Source organism: Belonocnema kinseyi, chromosome 5, assembly GCF_010883055.1.
Source record: "Belonocnema kinseyi isolate 2016_QV_RU_SX_M_011 chromosome 5, B_treatae_v1, whole genome shotgun sequence".
NCBI lineage: Eukaryota > Metazoa > Arthropoda > Insecta > Hymenoptera > Cynipidae > Belonocnema > Belonocnema kinseyi.
Window position 1 is genome coordinate 94,238,216 of NC_046661.1, and position 27,177 is coordinate 94,265,392.

The 27,177-nt window shown below is 24.5% G+C and overlaps 1 protein-coding gene across 1 annotated transcript; it reads left to right on the plus strand.

Moving 5' to 3' along the window:
• Positions 1-2,736: 2,736 nt before the first annotated feature.
• Positions 2,737-26,409, plus strand: LOC117172660 (phosphorylated adapter RNA export protein). Its single transcript, XM_033360783.1, has 4 exons — positions 2,737-2,940; positions 7,063-7,696; positions 12,817-13,095; positions 25,627-26,409. The coding sequence occupies exons 1-4, from the start codon at positions 2,890-2,892 to the stop codon at positions 25,899-25,901; spliced, it is 1,239 nt and encodes a 412-aa protein (XP_033216674.1). The 5' UTR covers positions 2,737-2,889; the 3' UTR covers positions 25,902-26,409.
• The last annotated feature ends 768 nt before the right edge of the window (positions 26,410-27,177 follow it).

The following is a 27,177-nucleotide window of genomic DNA, read 5'->3' on the forward strand; positions in this document are numbered from 1 at the left end:
GGTATATCGCACGTACACAACCTGATATCGGCTTTAACTCAGGCTGAGATTTAGAATTGAGATTGTTGGTATTTTACTGGAAGATGGCCGACGAAGTGTTAATCAAATGACCATCACGGGTATACGGGCGAGTAGGGGGCGCCATGTTTCTATCAACTGATATTTCTAATGCATTGTGACTCTCTATTTCTCTCTGGTATAAGAGTGGATTAAACTGGATTATAGTGGATTATAATGTACTAAACTAGATTATAGTGGATTATTCTTGATTATTTTGTATTCAACTGGATTATAGTGGATTAATCTGAATTACTGTGGGCTATTGTGGATAATAGTGGATTAATCTGGATTATAATGGATTAAAATGGACTTTATTGAATGACACAGGCCCACAAAAAGGAAAAAGTATCCTGAGCAGATCACCAGACAGGTGTATTCTTATGTATTTTTCGTCGTTGAATCCGAATCCGAAGTCAGGAAACTGTCGCAACGCATGAAAAAACTGTCTTCTTAGCTTAAAACTCGATTTCCTTGATTCGCATATTGATCGATTTCTCGAAAATGATAGTGATTTCAGTGAATAACAAGGAGAGAGGTTTCACCAAGACCTAAAAGAATTCGACCGTTGATTCCAAGGACGATACGATGTAAATATGTTGGCAGACTACTGCTGGATGATAAAAAGAGAAAAAAAAATCGGAACAAAAACGTCGCAGAAACCCTTTACATCGAGCATTCGAAGAGAAGCGTGTGCATGCGTAAAAGGAAAACCAGTTTAAAACCCTACATTTTAACAATTTTTTTTTATTATAAACCATAAAAAACCATGTTTTTTCTCGAAAAGTAACTGGAAAACCCCCCAATCAACGACGTCTTTACGACATAGTTATGACATCTTTACGACAACTTTACGACATCTTTACGACAACTTTATGACATCCTATGTCCATGCCGTTACAGTGTCTTTACGATATCTTAAAGACATTGTCCGACCATACTACATATTTACGATATCGTAAAGACGATTTAACGACATGGATATAGGATGTCGTAAAGTTGTCGTGAAGATGTCGTAACGATGTCCTAAAGACATCGCCAAATTTTGTGACCAATGGGATAAGAATACACCTGCCTGGTGATCTGCTCAGGATACTTTTTTCTTTTTGTGGGGTTGTGTTATCATTGATTATAGCGGATAAACAGTATAAGAGTGGATCATCCTGAATTATATTAAATTAACGTGAATTATAGTAGATTATAATGGATATAACTGGATTACAGTGGATTAATCTGAATTAAGGTGGACGATAGGGGATTAAACTGCATTACAATGGATTAAAATGGGTTTTATCATATTATTACCGATTATAGTGGATAAACGGGATAACAGTGGAACAAGATGAATTATATTAAATTAATGTGGATTATAGTGGACTATAATGGATTAAACTGAATTGCAGTGAATTATTCTTCATTATGTAGTAGATTAATCTGGACTACGGTAGATTAATCTGGATTATTATTCATACAACTATCCCAGTGGGCACAAAATTTGGCGACGTCTTTACGACACCGTTACGACATCTTTACGACAACTTTACGACATCCTATGTCCATGTCGTTTCGGTGTCTTTGCGATATCGTAAATACATCGTCAGATCATACGACTTATTTACGATATCGTAAAGAGACATTAACGACATGGACATAGGAAGTCGTAACGATGTCGTAAAGACGTCGCCAAATTTTGTGCCCACTGGGAGATTATAGTGGATTAATATAAATTATTGTGGATTCAACTATATTACAAGTGGATTGATGGATTGACGAAATACTTCAGGACACTGGGATAACTCCGATTTATTCCAACTATTTAAAACTGAATTACTCTGAATTAAAAGTGGATTGCGTTCGATTACAAGTCGATTTTTTAGATTACAAGTTGATGACTCGCATTACCTGAATTACAGTTGAATTATTCCAGCTTATAACGAGATTATATGGGATTAAGATAGACTATAGTGGATTAATGTGGATAATAGTAGATAAACTGGATTATAATAGATTATATTGGATTGTATTGGATTAATCGGGATTATAGTGGTTTATTTTTGATTATAGTAGATTAAACTGGATTGATCTTGATTATAGTGGATTAATATGATTTATATTAAATGAATGTGGATTATAGTGGAGTAATTTTCAGGATGACAATGAATTATAGTGTATTGATCTTGATTATATTGGATTGTAGTGGATTAATCTGGAATAAAGTGAATTAATCTGGATATTATGTATCAAATTGGATTATAGTGGATTAATGCGAATTATTGTGGATTCGACTATATTACAACTGTATATCGGATTAACGCATTACTTCAGGACTCTGGGATAAATCCGAATTACTTGAAGTACTCCAGTTTAGAACTGAATTACTCGGGATTAAAAGTGGATTGCGTTGGATTCAAACTCAATTTTTTGGATTGTAGATAGATTATTTGTATTACAAGTGTATTGCCGCGAAAAACACGTAGATGACTCCGGGTTTCAAGTTTTTTACTTCTTTATTGGATTATCGAATTACGTCGGATTACCGCTTTGCATCTGATTATCGAATTAAAGCGGATTATTATCGGATTTCCAGAGTTATTTGATTGTTTCCCCCCAAGGTTTTTATAAAATAGTATCATTATTCTCCGCGAGAGTCTGCTCTAATCGACTCAAAAGAATGCTGCCAGCAGCATTTGTGTGCAGTAAGCAGTTGCAGGTAGTGAGACAGTTGCATAGTGTCATTTTGTGCAAGTGTATTTCGATTTGCATTAAAAACGCGGCGTACATCTTAAACTAAAATAGTTTAAAGCTTCAATAAAAATTAGTGCAATAAACGATATGGAGGCAGAATCTCTAGAATTGGAAGATGGAGAGGTCGTGGAAGACGAGGTCAGTGAACGAAAATAATTTGACAGAAACCTAACCTCTCAATTGAAAAATATAGAATATTGTTCATTTCGCACAGAGTTATCCTGAAAGTAGACATTTTAGATTGTTTTTTGAGAGAAAATCTGGGAATTATTAGTATATTGAATTAAATTTGGATACTAGGGGGCAATTTACGCTTCAGTTTAGACAGTACCAAACCTAACCTCACCTTTGTTAGATGAAAATTTCGTAATTTTCTGAAGAGAGTTCCTGGTGCAAATATTGTCTTTCAGAAAACAGAGTGTTTTCCTTCAAATATCTTTGTCTTCAAATAGATTTTAGACTCAAATCGAGTAACAGTTTATCACAGACAAGTTTCAGGATCTAGATTATATCAGGGCGATCATTATTTTATTGACGTTATTTTAGTGTATTTACTTTTTTAAAGGAATTTTTCTAGTTGCAAAGTTGTAAATAATAATCTACTCTTCTATACAAAAAGGAAAATAAATATTTGTACGTTGTGTGTGCTCCAATGTGGCTGGAGAAAATTAAAATCCTTTGCTTGTCAAGAATGTCAAGTTGAAATTTTGTTTTCAATATTTGAGTTTACTCGTAAGTCACTGATAAACTAATCTAATTTACGTGAATTTGACAATATCGATGGCTAATGTAGTTTTCTCTTTAATAATTTAAGATTGTAACATTTTATTTGTGGAATTGTATAAATAATTTCAACTCAAATTCTGAAAAATACCAATCCCTTTAGAAATATTTTCATTATTAAATAATTATACGTAGAAGAATCCTTTACAATGTTTCTTATAATATTCACGGTGGTCGCAGGTCAGGGTCACACTAGAAAACAGGGGAAAATAAGGAAATTCTTTCGAGAGCGTGCCGAATTAAAAAAAAATTGTTATATAAAGTTAAATAACAGTGATTTATTTCTAAAAAAAATTGAGATATTTAGTTGAAAATGCATGTATTTTCGTAAAAATTATTCTTTTTTGGTAGAAGATTAATTCTTTCGGTTAAAAATTTATTTCATTGATTGAAAATTAGTTGTTTTTTTTTCATTAAAAATTAATTTTTTTAAATAAATTTGTATAGACATTTCATATTTTTGGTAGAAAATTAACCTTTTTGATTGAAAATTCGTAAAGAATTTATCTTCTGGGTTGAAAAATCAACTATTTCATTAAAAATTAATTTTTTGATCGAAGGCCCATCACTTTAGTTAAAAGTTCACTTTTATGGTTAAAAATTCACAAACATTGTTGAATTTTCCCGGTGACTAATTTACATTTTTTTGTTGAAAATTAAACTATTAGATAAAATTCCATTGAAAATTAAATTTTTTGTTGAAAATTTATGTATTTTGTTAAAAGTTATTCTTTTTTGGTAGAAGATTAATCTTTTCAGTTAAAAATGTTTTATGTACATTTTTTTTTATAACCATTTAATATTTTTGGGAGAAAATTAATTTGTTTATTTTGAAAATTTATTTTATTTGCTTAAAAACTCATTTCTCTAACTGGAAATTAAACTATTGTATTTTTTTGTTGAAAATTTGTTGTTTTTTTTACTTGTAAATTCCTATATTTTTGAAAATTTGTCTTTTTTTGTAGTAAATTAATCTTTTTTTATTGAAAATTCCATTAACAATTAAAATATCAGGATTGGAAATTCATGTATTTCGTTGAAACTTATTCTCTTTTTTTTGTAGAAAATAAATCTTTTTGGTTGAAACTTAATTTTTTTAACTAAAAATTTAACTAAATTTTTATCAACATTTTATTTACAGACATTTGGTCTTTTTGGTTAAAAATTAATCTATTTTGTTGAAAATTTGCCCTTTTTGTGGAAAATTCATTTTATATCAAAATTCAACTATTGAACTGAAAATTTATCTTTTTTCGTTCAAAATGTAAATATCCTAGGTAAATATTAATTATTTTAGTTATATTTGATTAATTATTGATTTATTTTATTTATTTAGTTTCCTATCGTTTTTGTTATTAAAATGGATTATTTGTTGATTTAATTTTAAAAAATTTAGATTTAATATATAAAACAACTTCAAGTAATAAAAAACATAAAAAACCAAATCAGGTTTTGAACAATGATTGCGATAGTTTGTAGATATAATTATTTTACTATGATTTTACTAACTATTTACTAAGATTCTTGAGAAAATTAAAAAAGATTTAAAACATTTTACGGTATGTCTAATCGAAATTTCACCAACAAAAGGTTCATCTATAATCATATATTTAAATTTTCAAACGAAACAGTTGATTCCTTAACCAAAAAAGATTAATTTCCAACCAGTTGTATTTAAAAAAAAGATAAACATTAAATATTTTCCAAAGGGGTCGAATTATGTACAAAAAAGTTAAATTTTTGAAACTGAAAATATGAATTCTCAACAAAATATATAAATGTTCTATTAAGAAGATTAATTTTTTTACCAAAAAAGACCAATTTTAAACTTTAAAAGATAGTTCAACTTTTAATGATGAAAAAAAAATTCTCCGCAAAAAATGTAATAGTTGCTATTTTAATCCAAAAAGATTTAAAATAAAAAACAGTTAAATTCGTTTAAAAAAATCCTAAGTTTCTCGGAAAAAAGTTCAACAAGATTTTTGAAAATTTTAAATATGCTGAAAAATTATAGAAAATATCGTAGAATTTTTATTTTTTTAATTTACAGGATTTTACGAAATTTTCGAAAAAATATAAGTAGTAAAATTCTACATTTTCCTAAATACCTTTTAAAAAGACTCGAATTATTTCTAAAATTGTTTAAAAATCTTCCAGATTCATTTCTGACCATTTTTAAAATCTTTTATAATTTTTTCTGACCTTCATAAATATTCTTTTAAAATTAATTGTTTTTAAAGAATCACTGAATATTATCAGAAATCTCAAGCCATTTTTTTATTATGCTTAAACTCTTCAAACCTTTCAAAATCTTTATAAAACATGTTCTAAAATAAAGAATTATAAAAAAATTCCTAGAGATCTTGAGTTGATTTTTCTATTTCCTTGAAACCTTTTAAAATTCTTAAAAAGCTTCTACATTTTTGTTTGAAATATTCAAAAATGTAGATTTTTAAAAAAATAAAATTATTCTTGTATCCTTTCAAACCTTCTGAGTACCTCTTAAACTTACTCGAATTTTTTTGAAAATTTTATTTTTTTGAAATTTTAGGAAAATGTTTTGAATGTTTTGTTCAAATTAATTTTTCAAAAAACAAAAAAATTAATTTAAATTTTCCCTGGAATCTTAAGAAAAAAATTTCATGGTCCTAAAATCTTTAAAATCATTAAAAAGCTTCCAAGTCTTAAAAAATCTACATTTTCTTTCAAATTTTTCGGTACTGGTAATTTTTTGTTTATCATGATTTCAATTTTTATTATCTCATGGAGCCCGTGAAAAAGTTTAGGAATTAGTTTGGTTGTTTGGTTCCAATATTAAAAAATAATAAAAATAAAAAAATCTTCTTTGAAAAATAAATTTTTAGAATTAAAATTCGTCATTTGGAAATTTCGACTAAAAAAATTCCAGAAAAATCAAAAGAACAAACTGTAAGTGCGAGAGTTTTGATAATTTCGTTCTATCAATTTTTGATATAGGATTTTTATATTGGACAAACTATATTTGAATATTATTTACTTGTTTTCAAAATTGGAAACAGTAGAGATATATGGAATGTTTATCCCGAAAAAAATTAACTATGATTTATTGAAATTTAAACATTTTTTAAAATTTGTAAGAAGAAAAAGTCAGAAAAAATGCGCGTATAAAAACTATTTTCAAAATAATTATTTTTTGTAAGTTTTTAAACTTTTTTCATAAAAAATGAAGGTAAAAAAATAAAATATGAGTTCGGCACAGCAACTATCTTAAATATTATTAAATTTGGCTCAGGGAATTGCAAAAGTCAGGGAATTCCTGAAAGAAACATTTCATATAAATTTCGAAAATAATAATTGAGAATTTTTTTAATTGGGGGGAGGGGGAATAAAAAATTATTAAGGGAAATCAGGAAGTTTTGAAAATAAAGTTTTGCAGCCACCCTGAATATTGAAAGTAAAATAAAAAAATAAAAATGGACAAACATTTTGTCTGGACAGCCCGAAGATGCCTTTGGGTCTTACAATATTCTTCAGCGACCACATGCAGTGCCAAATTTCGAGGAAGCTGGCAAAATGAAATACAGCGATGAATCGGACGAGACTTCAGTTTCCGAAAGTGATTCAGACTCCGACTCAGACTCGGCTCGTAATAAAACGAAAAGGCCGAAATTAAAAGTGAGACCAACTCGAGCTGCGAGGGAAAATTGCAGGACAAGGAACGACAAGTTTAAAATCTGGAATATGCAAGTGCAGGAGGAATCGATAACCGAAGATTTGGTATCTTGTGGGGTCACGAAAAGTATCTACGCAGACCGAAGTGTCGAGAGTTACGACTTCACGTTGGGTTATTCTTTTAAAAAAAGGGGAGAGCTCCGACAGCGAGAAAATAATAGTTCGGACGAGGAGAGAGAAGTCGAGGAAAGACTGAGCAACAAAAGAAATTTTTCCGACAGGCGCAATGTTAAACTGAGATTAGGAAAGAGAAGAGCCGATAATGAAGAGGCTGGCGATGATGATCACAAAGGCTCATCACGAGCGATGTCAGGTTTAAGCATCACTCCGGAATCGTCTGATGCTGAAATTGCTGCTGATATTGCCGCAAAACTTTACGAGAAGAAGGATATTCTGATAAGTAAGTTAAATATCATCAAATCAGACCTGAGATTCCTAATTTTTTAGAAGTAAAACGATTTAAGTGTTTTCTTGGTAAATTTTTTGAGTTTACCAGTTTTTCGAGAATTTGAAAATGTTTTCAGGCCTCACAAATAGGTACCTATTTCCCCTATTGTACCCTATTTCAGTTAAGGTCCGTAAACAGGGTGTCCAGCAATCATGAAAACCTCGAATTCACCTTGAATCTTTTTTAAACCTGGAAATAACGTTGAATTTTTCGGGAGCAACTTGAGTTGGAATTTTTTGTTGCTTTTAAAACAGTTTTTTTTATTGAATAATAATTAAAATGATTTCAGGGCACTTTTTGTAGACTATGCTAATTATTTGATAGATTGCATAGAACATACTGTAATATTGTGAATAATTCTTAAAGTTTTTAATTTCTTCACTCCTAATATAGAATGTTAAAGTATACATTTTTTTATATTCAGCTTACAATAATTCTAAATTTTTCAAAGTTTTTATAATATTTAAAAGGATTTTGAACATTTCAAAAATAATTCACAGATTTCGAAGAGCTAAACAGGATTTCAAGGATTTGAAAAAGGCCAGTAGACAAGATTTCACAAAATTGATAAAACTTTCAAAAGATTTCAAGTAGGTTTAATATTTTAAAAAGGGTGCAGTATATCAAGTTTCAAAGATTGTAAACGATTTCAAAATATTTTTATGAATTTAAATTGATACAAAAGATCTAAAAAATATTGCAAAGAATTATTAAAGATTTTATAATTTTTCAAGAATTTAAAAGATTTCAAAAAAGGTAAATTACACCAGATTTGAAAGATTTTTAACCATTTCAAAAGAAAAATCATTATTGGGAATCGTTAAACTGCGATGTGCCACCTGGTGACAAAAATGCGAACTAGAAAGAATGGGTACGATTTTAAAGATGCGTTTTAAATTGTTCACAAAAGTGTTTTAACGATTTTTCGTGTGGCATTTAAAGTATTTGTTAGATACTAAAAGTAAGTCCTTATCAGAAACAAAGGCTTTTAGATCAAATTCACATATTATACGGTGAAAAACACATTTTTTGACTGAAATATATTTCTAAAAAAACAAAAACAATTTTTATACTATTTATTGTAACTATCAAAAGATTATAAACTTAAATCGATTTGTTTTGAAGTAAAAATGAACTCAATGTAAATTTTTACTAATTTATACATGAAATATTTACTATTTAAAAGTCGGATCGAACAATTAGGTTAGAATATTTATTTCAATTGCAATCATATATTATTCGAATTCTTTGCATAATCTGTATAAAATTCGTCGCTACATACATTGACACTTTGATCAACAATAATTTTTAACTAAAATTATAAATCTTCAGCGAAGGAATTAAATTTGTAAGTAGTTCCTCTTTCAACCAAGAAGTTCAATTTTTAACCTAAAAACTTGAATTTTCAACGATAAGTGTAATAGTTGATATTTAAAAAAAGAATAATTTCAATTTAAAATGAAGAATATTCAGATTTAATTTTAAAAAATCGATTTTATACCAAAAACGATGAATTTTCAACAAAATACAAACATTTGTCACCAGATTTTTTAATTTTTGAGCCAAAACAATGAATTTTCTACAAAATAATTGAATTTTAACCAAAAAGATTTAGTTTCTACCAAAAAAGACGAACTTTTAACAAATTATCTCAATTTGCAATTAAATACTTTGAACAATGACCGCGATGTTAATCCAAATTTGATTCGATTAATTTTTTATTTATATTTTTTCGTTTCTACATTATTTACAATATAAAAAAAGTATATAATTTTCTATCAAATAGTTTAACTTTATACCAAATTCTTGAATTTTCACGAGAATCAGTCGAACTCTAAAGCTCAAAAATGCGTTTTTTTCACTGTACAAGATGAAAATTTAATCTAAAACTATTTATTTTTCATGAAGATTTGTTTTTAGCATTCAATTATTGATTTATACTTCAAAAACCAATCATCAAAACACTTTGATGCAAAAATTAAAATACACCTTTAAAATTGTACCTACTTTTTCTAGTTCCAGTTTTCGGGGCCAGGTGGCGAAATGGTCGACCACCATTCGCAATAGGCCTATACTGATTTTCCTATAATATTTTTTCCTAAGGGCAGCTTGCATTTTTTGGTGTTTACTAATTTATTTTTCGGACGTTTTTTAACAACTGTATAATAATTTTCATCAATAACGTAATACTAATAAAAATAAATGCACGAGCAACAAAGTTTTTAAAATATCTGCAAGACGTCGAAAAATCTTAGAATTTTGAAAAATTCAAAGTTTTAGTTCTTCACGGCGAATTTAAAATTTGCGAATTGATTTTTTTTTATTAATAGGAATAATAAGATTATAATTGAGTGAGCGAACAAAATAAAATAAATTGAAAAAAATCGATTTTCGGTTTCTCACGCAATTTTTGAATTAAAATAGAAATTTGAGATTTAAAAAAATTGTATTTTGTAATATATATGACGTAAAATAATCTAAAAGAAAAATAAGAACAATAGTTTTTTTAATAAATGAAAATTGATATTTTAACTTTATATTAAAATATTGTAAATTTTATTTTGAAAATCTAATTATCCTGGTTTAATATAATCTATTTTCGGTTAAAAAAAGCAAATATAACATATCGTTAAAATGTTGTAAATATTTTTCTACGTCTATATTTTTATAAAAAATATCAATTTTTGATGAAAAGCACTAACATAACCTAAAATTTTACAAAAATTGAAAACCCAATCTAAAATCTAGTAATTAAAATAAAAAAAAATACAAATTTTCGGCAAAAACTCTAAAATAAAAAAAAGTATCCAGAATTGTCTATCTTCTATGAAATATAATCATTTTTTTCCAATAGAACCGATTTTCAGTGAAACACGTTAACATAACCTAAAATTGTTAAAATATATTTTTAAAACGTTTTAAAACATTTTACGGAATTTTTAAAGATACCAAGGAATTTTCAAAAAATAATTTAATTTATGAGGATTTGAAATATTTTAGGCTATTTTAAACGATTATTATTAAATTTCGGCATATTTACATAATCTGAATGAATTTAAAATAATTAAAAATATTTTAGGGTATTTTTAAAGATTCCAAGGAGTTTCCAAGATCTTTAACAAGTTTCAAGTGATTTTAGAATATTTGAAATTATTTGAAATATTTTACAGTAGTTCAAAATATTCAAAGGAATTTTAAATAGATTTCTGTAATTTGGAGGATATACAGAGGATTAAAAAGATTGTAGGATATTTTTCAAGATTCCAATGCATTTTTTTATTGATTTCAATCATTCAAAAGGGATTTAAACGAATTTCAAAGGATTAAAATTGTTGTTTTTAATACTAATTTTTTATTTAACGCGACATTGTAACCTAAATTTGTTTAAAAATTGTAAATCTTCTTTCAAATCTAATAACTGGTTAATACAAATTTTTATTTCTGGCGAAAAACTTTATCGCTATGTAAAATTGTTCAAGATTGTAAATTTTTAAAAACTTTTTAAACAAAAGTCGTTGGATTTAACTCTTAATTATTTTTGTTTAAAAATACAAATTTTCGGTAAAATAGAGCTGTTGAAATATTGTACATCTTTGTTGAAAACTAATAATTTTTTATTTTAAATAAAAATTCCGAGTAAAAAAGACGTATATAATCTAAAATTATTCAAAATTGTCAATTTTATTTGAAATCTAATAATTTTTGCTTAAAATCCCCAATTCTGATGTAAAACACTAAATAAAAATCTATAATTTGTTAACAAGTTAACGTTTTGCACCGGAAATTGGTATTTTTAATTTATCAAAGATTTATCTGAAATTGGTATTTTTTAAAATAAATTATTATTCGTTACTTAGGATTTTTGTCCTGAAGTTAATGCTATTTCCAATTTAAAAAAATTATTACATTTCAATGAAGTTTCACAACTTTGTAGCGATTTTAGATTATTTTGATTTTTATATCGGAAATATATATTTGTTTTATAGTTTTTAAAATTAAATAATATTATTTTATTGATAATTGTTTAGAATTTAATAATTCAAAAAATATCTGTATTTTACGAAAATGTATACGAACTTTTAATACAGTTTGGAATGGGAGTAATTTTTTTTTAGAAAACTATAAGAAAAAATCCGATTCTACCCTAGGGGTCCAACCTGGTTGAAAAAAGTAGCAAAATTTCAAATATTGATTGTATTTACATGATTTAAAAAATTTAAGCAATATGACCCTTATAAATAATCATAAAATTGATTAAAATATAATAAATAATCCTTATTTTAAATCTTGTATTTACACTTTTTTTTAAATTTTGTTCAGGAACTTTTCAAAATGTTCATTATTTCCAAAGATATTTCAATTTTTCGAAAACATCGAAATTTGACATTTTTTGCAATATCTTTTTATAAAATTGAAATTTTTCTTTCAACTTAGGCTTATTAGACAAGTCGTAAATTTTATTTAATCTTTAGGAATTGCGTTTATTAATATTTATGTGCAGAAATTTTTTATTTCATAAGAAAAAATATGAAAAAGTACAACTAGATTTCGAAAATCGTTAATTTTCGTTATTTTTGTAGAAATTCATCATTTTCTATAAAAACCAATTGAAAAATATTAAAAACTTAACGTTTAGTATAAGGTTGTAGATTTTCCTATTTCTTTTGTAGAAAATTGTAAAATTTGTAATTTTTTTAAATTCGTGAAAAGATTTTATATTAAATTTAGATATTTTTTTTTATAAAGTTAAATAATTTAAATATTTCTTAAAATTTCATACAAAGGTAAATATTTTAATAAATTCGCGTACTTTTCTACAAAAAACATTTAAAAACTAAGATTGCCTTTTGTTGTTGTATTGTATCAAAAAGTTTCTTAAGAACTTTGTATTTTTTGTACAAAATTATAACACTTTATAAGTGAATACATTTTTCAAAAAGTTGACTCGAAATTATTTCAAATGTACACCTGGAAAACTTGTAAAAGTGATGGAATTTCAAAATCGTAGTTCTGTACCAACCCTGAAATTACACTTTTCTGGGTTTTCAAAAAAAAAATGTTTATTTTCACAGAGAAAGTCGTGGACATTTTGGGAAAGCAAAAGGCGATCGACTTCTTTCACAAGACAAAAAAAATTGAGGAGGAAGGGGGCATGCTGATTATGAACGGATCGCGTAGACGAACAGCTGGAGGAGTTTATCTTTATCTAGTGAAAAATGACGATCACCTTCCTCAGGAGAAAATCCGAGAAATTTTTTACGTCGATAAGAAAGAAAGTGCGGTTCAAAAGAAAAAATCTGAGGCTTCGGAAAGGAGACGAAAGGCTAAGGAAAAATTGCGACTTCTTGAAAGTAAGTTTTTTTTTATGTTTTATGGATTTTATACTTTAATTAACATAAAATTTTAACGAACTTTACAGTCCAAAGTGATCTCAAAACTGGGAAATAGGGTGAATTTTCACGAAAATTAAGGAATAAGGGCATAAATTCTTTCAAACAAAATTAATTTGTATGCAGCTTATTTAATTCATTATAAAACGTTTTGAATTTTATAGATTTTAAAGAAAAAATATTAAGCTTCAGTCAAAAACAGTTGCCCTTTCAACCAAAGCGGATTTTTCTAATAAAAAGGTGAATTTTTTATTAAAAAAACAATTTCTCAACCAAAAATATGATAGTTGTTATTTTTGCCAAAATGGATTTTAATTTTAAAATGAAAAACAGGTGAATTGAAACAAAAACGACCAAGTTTTAACAAAAGAGTTGAGTTTTGAAGCTAACAAGTCAATTTTTTTAAAACTCCGTTGGGTTTGAAACACGAAAAAAATTTGGTTTCAAAGAGAAAGATAATTTTGAACCAAATATTTGAATTTTAAAGCAAACGAGAAGAATTTTTAACAAAATGGATGAACTTTTAATTAAACAGTGGAATTTTCAAGCCAAAAAGACGAACATTTAATTAATTTTTAATTAATTAATTGATTTTTAATCTATGCAGATGAATTTTCAAGCCAAGAAGACCAAATATTTGAGTTTTTAATTAAAATTATGAATCTTTAACAAAAAAATAAAGTAATTTTCAACAAAGAAATTCAGCTTTGACCCGAGTAGTTGAATTTTAAATAAAAAAGAGTAATTATTAACAAAAAATAACATGATAGTTGATATTTCGCTAAACAAAATTAATTTAAAATGAACCTAAAATATGAATTTTTAACAAGACCTTTGTAAATTTTTAAGCTTAAAAGTCGAATTTTCTACAGGACTCTGAATTCAAAATCAAATGGTTAAATTTAATACTAAAAACGATCAATTTCAACCAAAAATTTTATATTTGTTTAATTCTGCAGTTATAAAAATAAATTTTCAACAAAAGTGTTCAATATTAAAGAAAAAAAATTAGTTTTCAATGTAAAATTCAATAGTTTCTTGTTCAACTGAAAACGATTCATTTTCAACTAAAATAGAGTATTTAAATTTTCAATTAGGAAATTTAATTTTCAACTAAGAAGAAGAGCTTTTGACTAAATAATTAAAATTTCAATCAAAACTTGCACTTTTAATTAAAAAGAATCAAAGTTGTACCAAAAGAAATGAATTTTCATCCAAGAAAGATTTTTCCTTCTAGAGGGGAAGAAAATAAAACATGAAAAAAGACTAACTAAAAAAAAGACTAACTAAAAAAAGACTATTTTTCAACAAAATATTTAAATTATTAATTAAAAAAGATAAATTTTCAACGAAATGATGATATGATGATTAATGATGAATTTTTAATAAAAAAATTAACTTTCAGTCAAGAATATTAATTTTCTAACAAAAAATTCGAATTTATAATAAAATACTAAAACCGATAAATTTTCAACAAAAATGAAAATTTCAAATTTTCAGTTAAAAAAAAGAATTTTAATTTTTTCAACTAACACAATAAGCGAAAAAAGCATGAATTTTAGATAATATATTTTTCAAATATGGAATAAAATTCTAAAAATGTTAGGAAAATTAATAAAAGTTTAGAACACATCACTTCTGAGAGAAAATATATTTAAAAAAGGTTGAAGTATTTTGTTAAAAATTTATTTTTGTTCGTAAAATCTACGCGTTTTTTATTTTAAATTAAAATCCTTTTTTTTAAATATCAACTATTTTCTTTTTCTTTTGAAAATTAATCTGTCTAGAGTAAAAATTCAACTCCTTGATTAAAAGTTGAAAAATTTTCTTTTTGTTTTTGTTAAAGATTTATAATTCGATATGAAAGTTCGTTTTTTAAATAAAATTGTTGTTTTTTGTTTAACTGAAAAGTTAATTATTTTATTAAAAAAGAAATTTATTGCTTTTAAATTAATTTTCTTTTTTAATTTATATTCTCGCTTTGAAAGTTCAACTGTTTACAGAAAAATAGCCTTTTTGACATGAAAATTCCACAATTTCGTATAAAATTTAACAAACAAAATAATTTTTTTTAAAAATTAATTCTCCTCAATTAAAATTACATATCATTTTTGGTTAAAAATGTATCCTTTTTAGTTTAAAATGTCTACTACTTAGTTCAAAATTTCTGCAATTTGTTGAAAATTCGGGGTTTTTTATCAAAAATTTCAACCGAAATTGAATTATTTCTTGAAAATTCATATTTTCTGGCAGACGATTAATGTTCTTAGTTGAAAATTGAACTTTTCTGTAAAAAAAATATATGTATTTAATTTATAATTTGTACTTTTTGATAGAAACTTAATTTTTTTGTTGTTGAAAATGAATCTTTTTTATTTGAGAATTCAAGTATGCTGTCAAAAATTCATCTCTTTGTTTGATAAATGTACAATTTTGTTAATAATACTCCTTTTTTTTAAACCGGTGATTTTAACTAAAAATATAAATATTCCATTTTTTGTTAAAAATTAACATTTGTAGTAGAAAATTCATCTACTTTGTTGAGAATTAATATCCTTTGTTGAAAATTGGCATTTTTAGTATAAAATTTTCTTTCTTTGTTCAAAACTAAACTACTTGGTAGAAAATATCTCTTGTTTTGTTAACAATTAATATTTTTGGTCGACAGTGATTTTTTTTAAATATACACATAATAAATAATAAATATAATAAATAATAATAAATACAAATACAACAAATAAATTCAAAGAAATTGTTGAAAATTCATCTTTTTGGTTTAAATGTCAACTGCTACTTGTTTTTTGAAACTTCAAGGTAAATTAAAAAAAAAATAATAACAGTTTAAAAATATGAAAAAAAATTAATTAAATTCAGTAAGTTTGAAACGAGCTTCGAAAAATTCAAAGGAACTCACAGAATTTGATGAAATGTCTAAGAATAAAAAAATCATTCAATTAAATAGAATTGGGTGAATTTAGAAGAATTATGGGTTAATTAAAAAAAATTAATATCTCTTAACATCTTTAAAATGCTACTAATTTCTAATACAGGAAGTGATTAATGAATGTAAAACAATTCAAATTAAATTCAAAATAATTCAAATAAATTGAAAAACATTGTTTAGAAGAACTTAATTCAAGTAAATCAAAAAAAATCCAAGCGAATTCCAAAGAATTAAAAACAATTAAATTCAGTTCGATTAAAAAAATTTTAATTGTTTGGAAATTTTTGTTTAAATCCATTTATTTCTGTAAAATCTGAGTGAATTCAGAGGAATTTAAGGGAAAAGAGAATAATTGGATGAAATTCAGAAAAAATCGAAATGAATTTAAAAAACAATCGAGTGAATTGAAAACCATTTAAAAATATGAGAAAATCAGTTGCATTAAATAAATTTTGAAATGAGCTTAGAAAATTTAAAAAGAATTTAAAGACTTCAAGATTAATTATGCAAAAAATTTGAGAAATCCATTCAATTGAGTATAATTGAGTGAATTTAGATTTCAAAAGAATTAATAAGAATTCACGGCAAATTCCAAATGAATTGAAAAAAGAATATTTTTAAATCTCTTGAAATCTTTGAAACCCTACGAAACACGTCACTTCTCTTGAATAAATTCTTTAAAATCCACTAAAATATTCTAAAATCCCATGAAATTATATGATGATATTTTCAAAAATCCTAGAAAACTTTGAAACTTTCGGAAACCTTATTAAATTCCTTGTAATTTTTTGTGACCGGGAAAAGACAGTGGATTTATTTTTTGAATTTTGCTATTATTCTATTTATAATGCATAATTTGAAAATCTTGTACTTAAAAAATTTCCATTCAAGATTTTTATCTTTAAGCTTACATTTTTAATTGAATGAATTTTAAAATGCTGTCTTGAAGAATTGAACAATTAATAAAATACGTTTTTATCTTATGAACTATAAATAGAAATAAATATTTTTTTAAAATGTATCTGTGCTTTTATGTATTAAAAATTGAACAATAATTGATTTCACAAACTAATTTTAAATTCGTTCTAAATTTAAGATTTTCCAGATTTTTACCAAAAATGTTTAATTTTTAAGTGAAATTTGTGGAATTTTGATTTATAAATAAGAATTGAACACTTATTATTTGTAGAAAAAATTTGAGTAATTTTAGGATTTAAAAAATTTTTCTCAAAATCTTCCAGATTCTTTTCTGACAATTTTGTACATCTTTTAAAACCTTTTTAAATATTCTTTTAAAATAATTTTTCAAAATGAAAAATCATTTTCAATTTTCCTAGGAATCCTGAGAAAATGTTTTTATTCTTTTGAAGCCTTTCACAATCTTTGTAAAGCTTCTAAATTTATTGTTTGAAATCTGAAAAAATCTAAATTTTGCGTTAAATTCGGCAATCAATTCAAGTTTTAAATTAATTGCGAATATTTTCAACACTTCTTAATATCTTTTAAAATTGCTCATATTTCTTCTACAAATAATAAGTGCTCATTTATTATTTATACATAAAATTTTAAGGACATTAAAAAAAATTCCAGGTTTTTCTTGAAAATTGTAGGAAAAATTAAATTTATCTTGAAAAATATTTAGAAGTTCTGAAAAAATTTTCAAAAACAGTTTTAAATTTGAAATAATTTAAAAGAACTTCAAGATTTTGAAATAAAATTTTTAAACTTTTCATGGATGTTTAAACTATTTAGAATGAAAATAATTTAGGAAATGTTCAGTTTAAAAAACTTCAATCTTCCAATGTTTAATGTTGCTAGTTAAAAATTCCTGAAAATAATATAATTTTACCAATTTTAAAGTTCATTGATTGATTTTTTAAGTAAGAGCATTGAAAATGATGACGTGGATTTATATTTTTGGAACTGAATCTGAATCTTTGAACTCTACAGTTTATAAAAGTTAAAAATTCTAAATTTGGCAGCTTTAAATTTTAATTTAATTTCTAATTTTTTATTTTATTTCTTTTACCCTGAATCTGTTAAAGATTTTTAAAACCTCTCAAATAGTTCCATATCTTCTGAAATTCTAGAAAATTATTTATCCTAAAATATTTCAAGCGCTTTGAAATACATTCAAATATATAAAAATAATAAATTTGAAAAAAAAAACTCTTTTGAAATTCCTTGAAACTTTTAAAAGCTCTTAAAAATTTCATAGAATTTTTCAAAATACCCTAAATTATTAAAAATCCCTTCAGATTATTGAAATCTATTAAAAATATCTCGGAACCTTCAAAAATATCCTGAAATATTTTTAAAAAGTGACTAATAGTGACTTTTTGGCAGCCCTGATTACATTTTACAGTTATTTTTTACAGAAATTCTCTGATCTGCTACTATTTTCATTTAAAATCCCTCACTCTTGGAACCAATTTTTTAAAATAGTGTCTTTAGTTCTTCAGGGTGGCCGTTTTAATTAAATAAAAAAATTCCCGGTTAAATTTAAGCATTGCAAATTGACTTTTAAGCTTTTAAAACTGAAGTTGAGAAGTTGTTTGATTCAAAACTTTTGTATTCAAATGCTCAATAATTTACACGTATAAAAAGGAAACTGCTAACACTTTTTAACTGAATAATTTGAAATTAAATTTAATTAAACTGCCAATTTAAATTTTTTTAACTTCTATATATTAAGTTCAAAGATTCAGATTCGGTTCGAAAAATATGAATCCAAGTTATCATTTTCAATGCAATATTAAGCTAGATAATTAAAAATTGAGCTACTCCATTTTTTTTACAAACTAAACACTTTTTAAATTAAAATTTATTTCTATTTTAAATAATTTAAAAATCCTTCAAATGCTTCAAAATTTTCTTTCAAAATTTTGAAACGTTTGCATGTTGTTTGACATTTTTTAAAACAATTTTTTCAGAAATTCTAAACATCTTTCAAAATGATTCGAATTTTCCCTAAAATTTTTTTTTATATGCTGCCAAATTGAAAAAATTTCCTTAAAATCTGCCACATTCATTTCGGATAATTTTGTAAATATTTTTTAATATTCTCTAAAAATTAATTTTTCGAAATAAAATAAAGCTTTTCAGTTTTATACCATGCACTATTTGCACCGAAATTTTGGTACGAATAGGCGAATTTTTTCGTTACACGTAGACAATTCGTTTAAATTATTTGAAATCATTTACAAATTTTAATTAATTTTGAATTTTTTCAAAACTTCTAAATATTTCTTCAAATTACTTAAATTTTATATACGAATAGTAGGTGTTCAATTGTTATTTATGTATTAAAATTCAAAAATTTGACTTGCAAATTAATTTTTTTAAGTAGAACAATTAAAATTGTAAAGTTCAAGGTTTAGTTTTGAATCTTTAATTTATAATTATTGATTATTTACTTTTTAAATCTTAAAGTACAGTTCAATTTCAAGAATCATTAATTAATTTATATTCACATTTGATCAACTAAAAATATTTTTTGTAAATCAAAATTTTTTGATTTTAAACGCATCTACATTTTAACACTTTTCAGTCTTTAAAACTGAACTTTCAAATTCTTTAAATTAAAATGTACGCTTAAAAATTAAAAATATAAAATGGAAAGTTTTTAAAGTGAAAGATTTTTAATTTAAGCATTATAAACTGAATAATATCAGAATTGGAAAAGATCACAATTTAACAAATTATTTAAAAAACGGTTGAAATCAAAGTTGGACAAATTTTTTATTCTAAAAATGTTGTAAAATTTCTGACGATAAAATAAATTCACTCAGGTTGGCCGTTTTAATCGAAGAAAAAAATACCCGGTCATTTTCCCGGGTTTTCTCGGTTCGCAAACATTTTTCACGGCCAGTAAAATAAAAAAAATCGAACTCTAAAGCTTAACATTCTTCCATTTGCAATTTAAAAAATAAGCTACAAATTAAAGCACTCAAAACGGAACTCTGGAATTTTAAACCTTTGAAATTGAAGTTTAAAAGTTTTTTTTTTGTTCAAAAATGTTGTATTCAATTGCTCAATAATTTACATCTAAAAAATGGCAGGTACTAACACTTTTCAATTGAAATTTTTTAAATGAAATTCAGATAAACTGCAAGAACTTTTAATATTTGAAAATTAATGAGTTTAAATATTCAGATTCAATTCTAAAAATATAAATCCGCGTTATCGTTTTAAATGTTCTAAATTAAAGAATCAATGAACTTTAAAATTTTCAAAATTATTTCAAACAATTTTAAGCTAGAAACATTAAAAATTGAACGGTTAAAATTGCTTAAACTGAACACTTCTTAAGTTAGAAGTTAAATTATTTTCCTTTTAAGTAGTTTAAACATCCTTGAAAAGCGTCCAAATTTTATTTCAGTTTCTTGAGAAATCTAGAAGTTGTTTTAAATTTATTCAGCTTTATAATTATTTGTGAATTTTTTTAAGAACTTCTAAATATCTTTTGAAATGAATAGAATTTTTCCTTCAATTTTTAGAAACTCCTGAAAATTAAAAAAAAAAAATCTTAAAATCTTCTAGTTTCTCTTTTAACAATTTTCGAAATGTTTTAATATCTTTTTTTAATATTCTTTTAAAGCCTTTTACAATTATTGAACAGTTTCTTTTTTTTAAATCTGGAAAAATCTACATTTCGTATTGAATTCAAGTTTTGAATTAATTTTGAATCTTTTGAAAACTTGTAAATACCTCTTGAAATTACTTAAATTTTTACCACAAATAATGAGTGTTCAATTGCTATTTAAACACCAAAATTCAACAATTTCACTTACAAATTAAACATTTTTTTAAAACTAACAATGAAAATTGTAATGTTCAAGGTTTAAAAGCTCTCCGAAATTTTAACAATTCAAGGCTTTCTATGTCAAACAATTCAGTTTCCAATTGTTTAATTTTTAATATTTGGCTTCAATTCATTCTTCATAAATAAAGAGTCAAATATTGCTACATTTTAAATAATTATTCTTTTCTTTAATTAATAAACTTGAAAGATTAAAAATGGAATATTTGAGATTGGAACAATATTTAAAATTTACTGAAAGCCTTTAATTACAAATACATTATTATGAAATTATTTTTTAATTAAAAATAGTTTATAAAATTTCAATCGGACTTTTGTATTTTTTTATTGACTAAGACTTTTTTTGAATTGAAACAGTTTAATTCATTTCCCGGTTTTTCCCGGCCTCATAAAATTCCCGGTTTTCCAGGTTTCCCGGTCCAGCGGCATTTGATTAAAAAGTTCTCTTTTTTAGTTAAATATTCAACTATTTCTTTAAAAAATCATATCTTTTGTTGAAAAATCGTGTTTTTGGTTAAAAAAATCAATCATTTTATTTAAAATAAATCTTCTTTTTTGAAAATTGGTCTTTTTCTTTGAAAATTCAAGTTGAATATTCACGTTTTTTTCTGTTGAAAATTTGTATTTTTAGTTAGAAAATTCATCTTTTTAGTTAAAAATTCAAGTATTTGAATAAAACTCTATTTCTTTGGTTTAGAATCTACCTATTTGAATGAAAACTTATTTTTTAAAGTTAAAAATTAATTTTTTTAAACTAAAAATTTAACTATTCCATTGTTGCTTAAAAATGTATCATTTTTAGTTGAAAGTTCATTTATCGTCTTAAAAACCCGTCTCCAATTGAAAATGCATTCAATTGAAAATGCATCTTTTTTAGATGAAAATTCATGTATTTTATTAGAAATTTGTGTTTTTTCAGCTAGAAAACTTATATTTTGGTTCGAAAATTTAACTATTTTCTTGAAATTTCGTTTTTTTTAATTAAAATTTTTTTTCTGAAAATGTAACTCTTTCATTTTTAGTTTAAAATTAATCTTTTTGAGTTGAAAATTTATTCATTTGGTTATAAACTCGTATTTTTTGGGATGAAAATTTAATTATTTTGATAGAAAATTTAAATCTTTGATATGAAAATTAAAATATTTGTTTTCTGGAATATCAACTATTACACTTTTCATTCCTTGGCCGGGAATTTTACGAATTTCCAGAAGAAAAATTTGCCCAAGTTTGATTTCAGCAATTTTGTAAATAATTAAAGTATAAAAAAAAACTGAGCAATAATTGATTTGACAAAACGATTCTAAATCCGTTCAAAATTTGTGAATTTCCAGATTGTAACTATTTGAATTCGAAAGCTTTAATCCGAATTGAGATTAATGTAATATCATTTATTCCGATAATTTTATTTTTAAAAAACAATTTTAATTATTCTTTAATAAAATATTTTTAACTCCAAGTTTTAGGTCTTCCTTTATATTATTTTTTATATTAAATTGAATAAATAAATTTATTAATATATTATTTTTATTAGTTTTCTTAGCCATTACAAATTTCACTGTTCATTTAAGACGAGTAAATTGAACACAAATACATGTAAAAGTAAACAATTTGAAATTGAATTGTTTTACACAGAAAGCTTTGAATCTGTAGTATTTCGAAGAGCTTTTCAACTTTTAACGTTACAATTTGAATCGTTCTGTTTAAAAAATGTTTAAAATCATGCAATTAAAAAAAATCCTTAAAATCTTCCAGGTTCTGTTTTGATCATTTTGGAAATCTCTGAAAATCTTTTTAAATTTTCTGTTACAATAATTTTTGAAAATGAAAAATCATTCTCAATTTTCCTAGGAATCTTAAGAAAATGTTTTTATTTTTTTAAGCCTTTCACAATTCTTAATAAGTTTCTAAATTTTTTGGTTGAAATCATTTCAAGTTCTAAATATAATTTTGATATTTTTTAAAATTCCAAATATCTCTTAAGATTACTCTAATTTTTTCTACAAATAATAAGTGTTCCTATTGTTATTTATAAATTCAAATTTTAAGAATTTTGTTTAATTTGCAGGATTTTCTAAAAGTTGTAGGAAAAATTCAATTCATTTAAAAATATATTTAAACGTTTCGAAAAAATTTCAACAATGATTTTAAATTTGGAAAAATATATAACCACTCCTAGATTTCTCAATTTTTTTAAATCAATTTTTTAAGTTTTTGAATGATGCTTAAACTATTTAAAATTACAATAATTAAACTTTGAATTTTAAAAAATTGTTAATTAAAAAAAATTATTTTTAATTTTTTAATTTGTCTAGCTTAAAATTAACTTGAAAAAATATTATTTTGAAAATTTTTAAAGTATATTGCTTGATTCTTCAATTTACAGTATTGAAAATGTTAACGTGGATTTATATTTTTGGAATTTAATCTGAATCTTGGAATTCTATAATTAGATAACAAAAAGATTAATTTTTGACCAAAAACGTTCATTTAAAAAAAGATACATAAATTTTCAATGAAATAGTTGAATTTTCAACTAAAAAATATCACTTTTTAACCAAAAATGAAATAATTAAATTTCCAGTTAAATAAAAATAAAATTTCTACAAAAAGTCAAATTTTCAAACAATGTGATAAATGTTCAACTAAAATGGTGAATCTTCAACTGGAATAAATGAATTTTAAACCAAAAAGATACAATTATTTATTGACAATGTAAATTTTTAAATAAAATAAATGGTTTTTTAACGAAAAAGTTGAATTTTCAACTAAAAAAGGCAAATTTTTAACAATTTAGTTGAATTTTGAACTAAACAAAAATTTCAACAAAAAATGTAATAATTAAATGTCTTGTTTAAAGAAAATTAATTGTGCAAAAAAATGCAATCAAAGTGATGAACTTTCAAGTAAACTGATAAATCTTCAACTGGAGTAGATGAATTTTAAAGCGAAAAGATTAATTTTTAAACAAGAAGATTAATTTTCAAACATAAAGATTATTTTTTGTCCAAAAACTTTCATTAAAAAAAAAATACATAAATTTTCAATGAAATAGTTGAATTTTCAACTAAAAAAGATCAATATTTAACCAAAAATAAAATAATTAAATTTCCAGTTAAATAAAAATAACATTTCTACAAAAAAAAGTCAAATTTTCAAACAATGTGATCAATTTGCAACTAAAATTATGTATTTTTAACTGGAGTAAGTGAATTTTCAACCAATAAGATACATTGTTTTTGCCGAAAATGTAAATTTTTAAACAAAATAAATGATTTTTTAACGAAAAAGTTGAATTTTGAACTAAAAAAAATCAGTTTTCAACAAAAAATGTGAATAATTAAATTTCCAGTTTAAAAAAAATGCAATCAAAGTGATGAATTTTCAACTAAAATGATCAATCTTTAACTGGAATAAATAAATTTTAAACCAAAAACATATTTTTTTACCGAAAATGTACATTTTTAAACAAAATAAATAAAGTTCTAAACAAAAAAGTTTTAGTTATTCTTTCATATTATTTTTTATATCAAATTGAATAAATACATTTATTAATATATTATTTTTATTAGTTTTCTTAGCCATTAAAAATTTAGACGGTTCATTTAAGATGAGTAAATTGAACACAAATATATGTGAAAGTAAACAATTTGAAACTGAATTGTTTAACATAGAAACCTTTGAATCTGTAGAATTTCGAAGAGTTTTTCAACTTTTAATGTTACAATTTGAATCGTTCTGTTTAAAAAATGTTCAATTTGTAAGGTACATTATTTTTGTTGTAAACAAAATTTGAGTAATTTCAAGAGATATTTTATAGTTTCGAAAAGATTCAAAATTAATTAAAAACTTGAAATATCTTCAAGTAATTGAAAAGAAGTTTGTTAACATTTTTGTTTAGAACTTCTAAATGCATTTTAAAATTAACTGAATTTTCCTACAACTTTTGGAAAATCCTCCAAATTAAAAAAAAAATCGTTAACATCTTTTTAAATTTTACGTTACAATAATTTTTCAAAATGGAAAATCATTTTCAATTTTCTTAGGAATCTTAAGAAATTTTTTTTATTCTTTTTAAGCATTTCACAATTCTTAAAAAGTTTCTAAATTTTTTGGTTGAAATCTGCAAAAATCTGCTTTTTTTATTTGGCTGTGGGTATTTGCAACAAAATTTAGTTACGAATAGCCCCAATTTTTCGGGTCACAAACTTCGTGTAAATGATTTGAAATACTTAAACTATTTAAAATGAAAATAAGTTAACTTCTAATTAAAAAAATTGTTAATTCAAAAAAAAAATTTAATTTTTAATTTGTCTAGTTTAATATTACTTGAAAAAATATTATTTTAAAGATTTGTAAAGTTCATTGCTTGATTATTTAATTTAGAGTAGTGAAAATATTAACGTGGATTTATATTTTTGGAATTTAAGCTGAATCTTTGAACTCTATAATTTATAAAAATTCTCAATTTTGCAGTTTATCCGCATTTCATTAAAAAGATTTCAATTGAAAAGTGTTAGTACCTTCCATTTCATACGTGTACATTTTTTGACTTCAGAGTTCGATTTTTTAAATTTCATTGACCGTGAAAAATGTTTGCGAACTGGGAATTTTTTTCTTCGATTAAAACGGTTACCCTGTTTAACGAAGTATTTCAAAAACGATTGAAATCAAAGAAAGTTGGACAGATTTTTTTGTCTATTTTCTAAATTCTACTTGTCCTTTTCAGACGGATCTGACAAAGATTTGCCAGCCTTGCTCACAAGAGCGGAACTGTCAACGCGACAAATTGCGGAAGAGGCGAGATTGAGACGAGGTGAAGGCATGGACCGAACTCCTCCCTTGGATTCTGAGAGAACCGTGTCAAATCCTCCACCGAGTCCAGTTACGGACGATCCTGATCACACGGAACAAGTGAACGATTTCTTGTCAACCGGAAGACAGGAAATTGATTACGACGATGTTCTCGATATTGGCGATGTGGACAATATGGAAGTTTTTTAATATCCTGAAAACTTTTATTTTTAAGCCTTGTCCCTTTCTCATGCATTGCTTCTCTAATTTGCCTCAGTTAATTTTAGGTAATTATTTATGCCAATGAATGAGAAAGTCCCTAATCTTAATTTATTTTTTTCACTTCATTCCTCAATTCGTTTTACTTTGTTGAAACAAGAGGCCCTTTATTTTCTTATCTTCGACTTTAATCTCTTTTCCTCGACAATATTCACCACAGCCTCCTGCAAACCAAGAGTTGAAAATATGGCCCATGTGTTTTGAAAACGGCCGTATGGCGGCGCTAGTAGTTACTTTTTTCTAGTTGTTTTGCCGGTTATATGACGGTCGTATGACCCCACTCTCATGCTGCCAAATGCTATTATTTCTAATTGAAAGCGTTCCAAATTGTACACTTTCAGAGTGAATTTTGAAAGTTGGGAAATTTTATTAGAAAAAATTTGACATTTTAGCATTTCTAATTTAAAGCTTAGAGAATGAAGCAATTTTATTTTACGTATAAGAATATCGAATTTCAATGATTTAAGATAACAAGAAAATTTCGAAAATAGAACAAGTTCAAAATGATCAAAAAGGAAATATTTTCCAAATGCAATTTTGAAAATTCAAAGGAATTAAAACTCTATTATTTGTAAATAAGAGCGTTCTAAATTGAAAAATTTCAGACTACAATTTTTTTTTTAATGGAGAATTTTTGTAGAAAGGAGTTGAAATTGTATCTTTTCTAATTCAAAGCATTTAATATTGAGCGATCTTATTTTGAATTGAAGAATCTTAAATCTGAATAATTTAAAATTAAAATTTCAAAAATAAGACAAGTTAAAAAATTTACAAATTAAATATATTCAGATTAGAATTTTGAAAATTCGCAACAGCTTTCTTCTGCAGATTATCCTTTTATTTATAAATTTTATTATTTAGTTGAAAATTTAATTATTTTGTTTAAGATTTTCTTTTAATTCATCTGTTTGGTTTAAAATTCTACTGTTTAATATAATATTTGGAGGTTGAAAAGAAAACTGAAATATTTTCTGGATGAAAATTTAATTATTTTTGAAAATTTGTTTTTATTTAATTGGAAATCCATTTGTTTTAATAAAAATGCCATCTTTTTGGATAAACATCCAACTAATTGTTAGAGAATTCAGGTGTTTAGTTAAAAATTCATCCTTTTTGGTCGAAAGAATTCCTCTTTTTCGATTGAAAATTCAATTCTTTTCGTAGGAAATTATTTTTTGTTACGAAAATTTAATTTTGGATTTTGTAG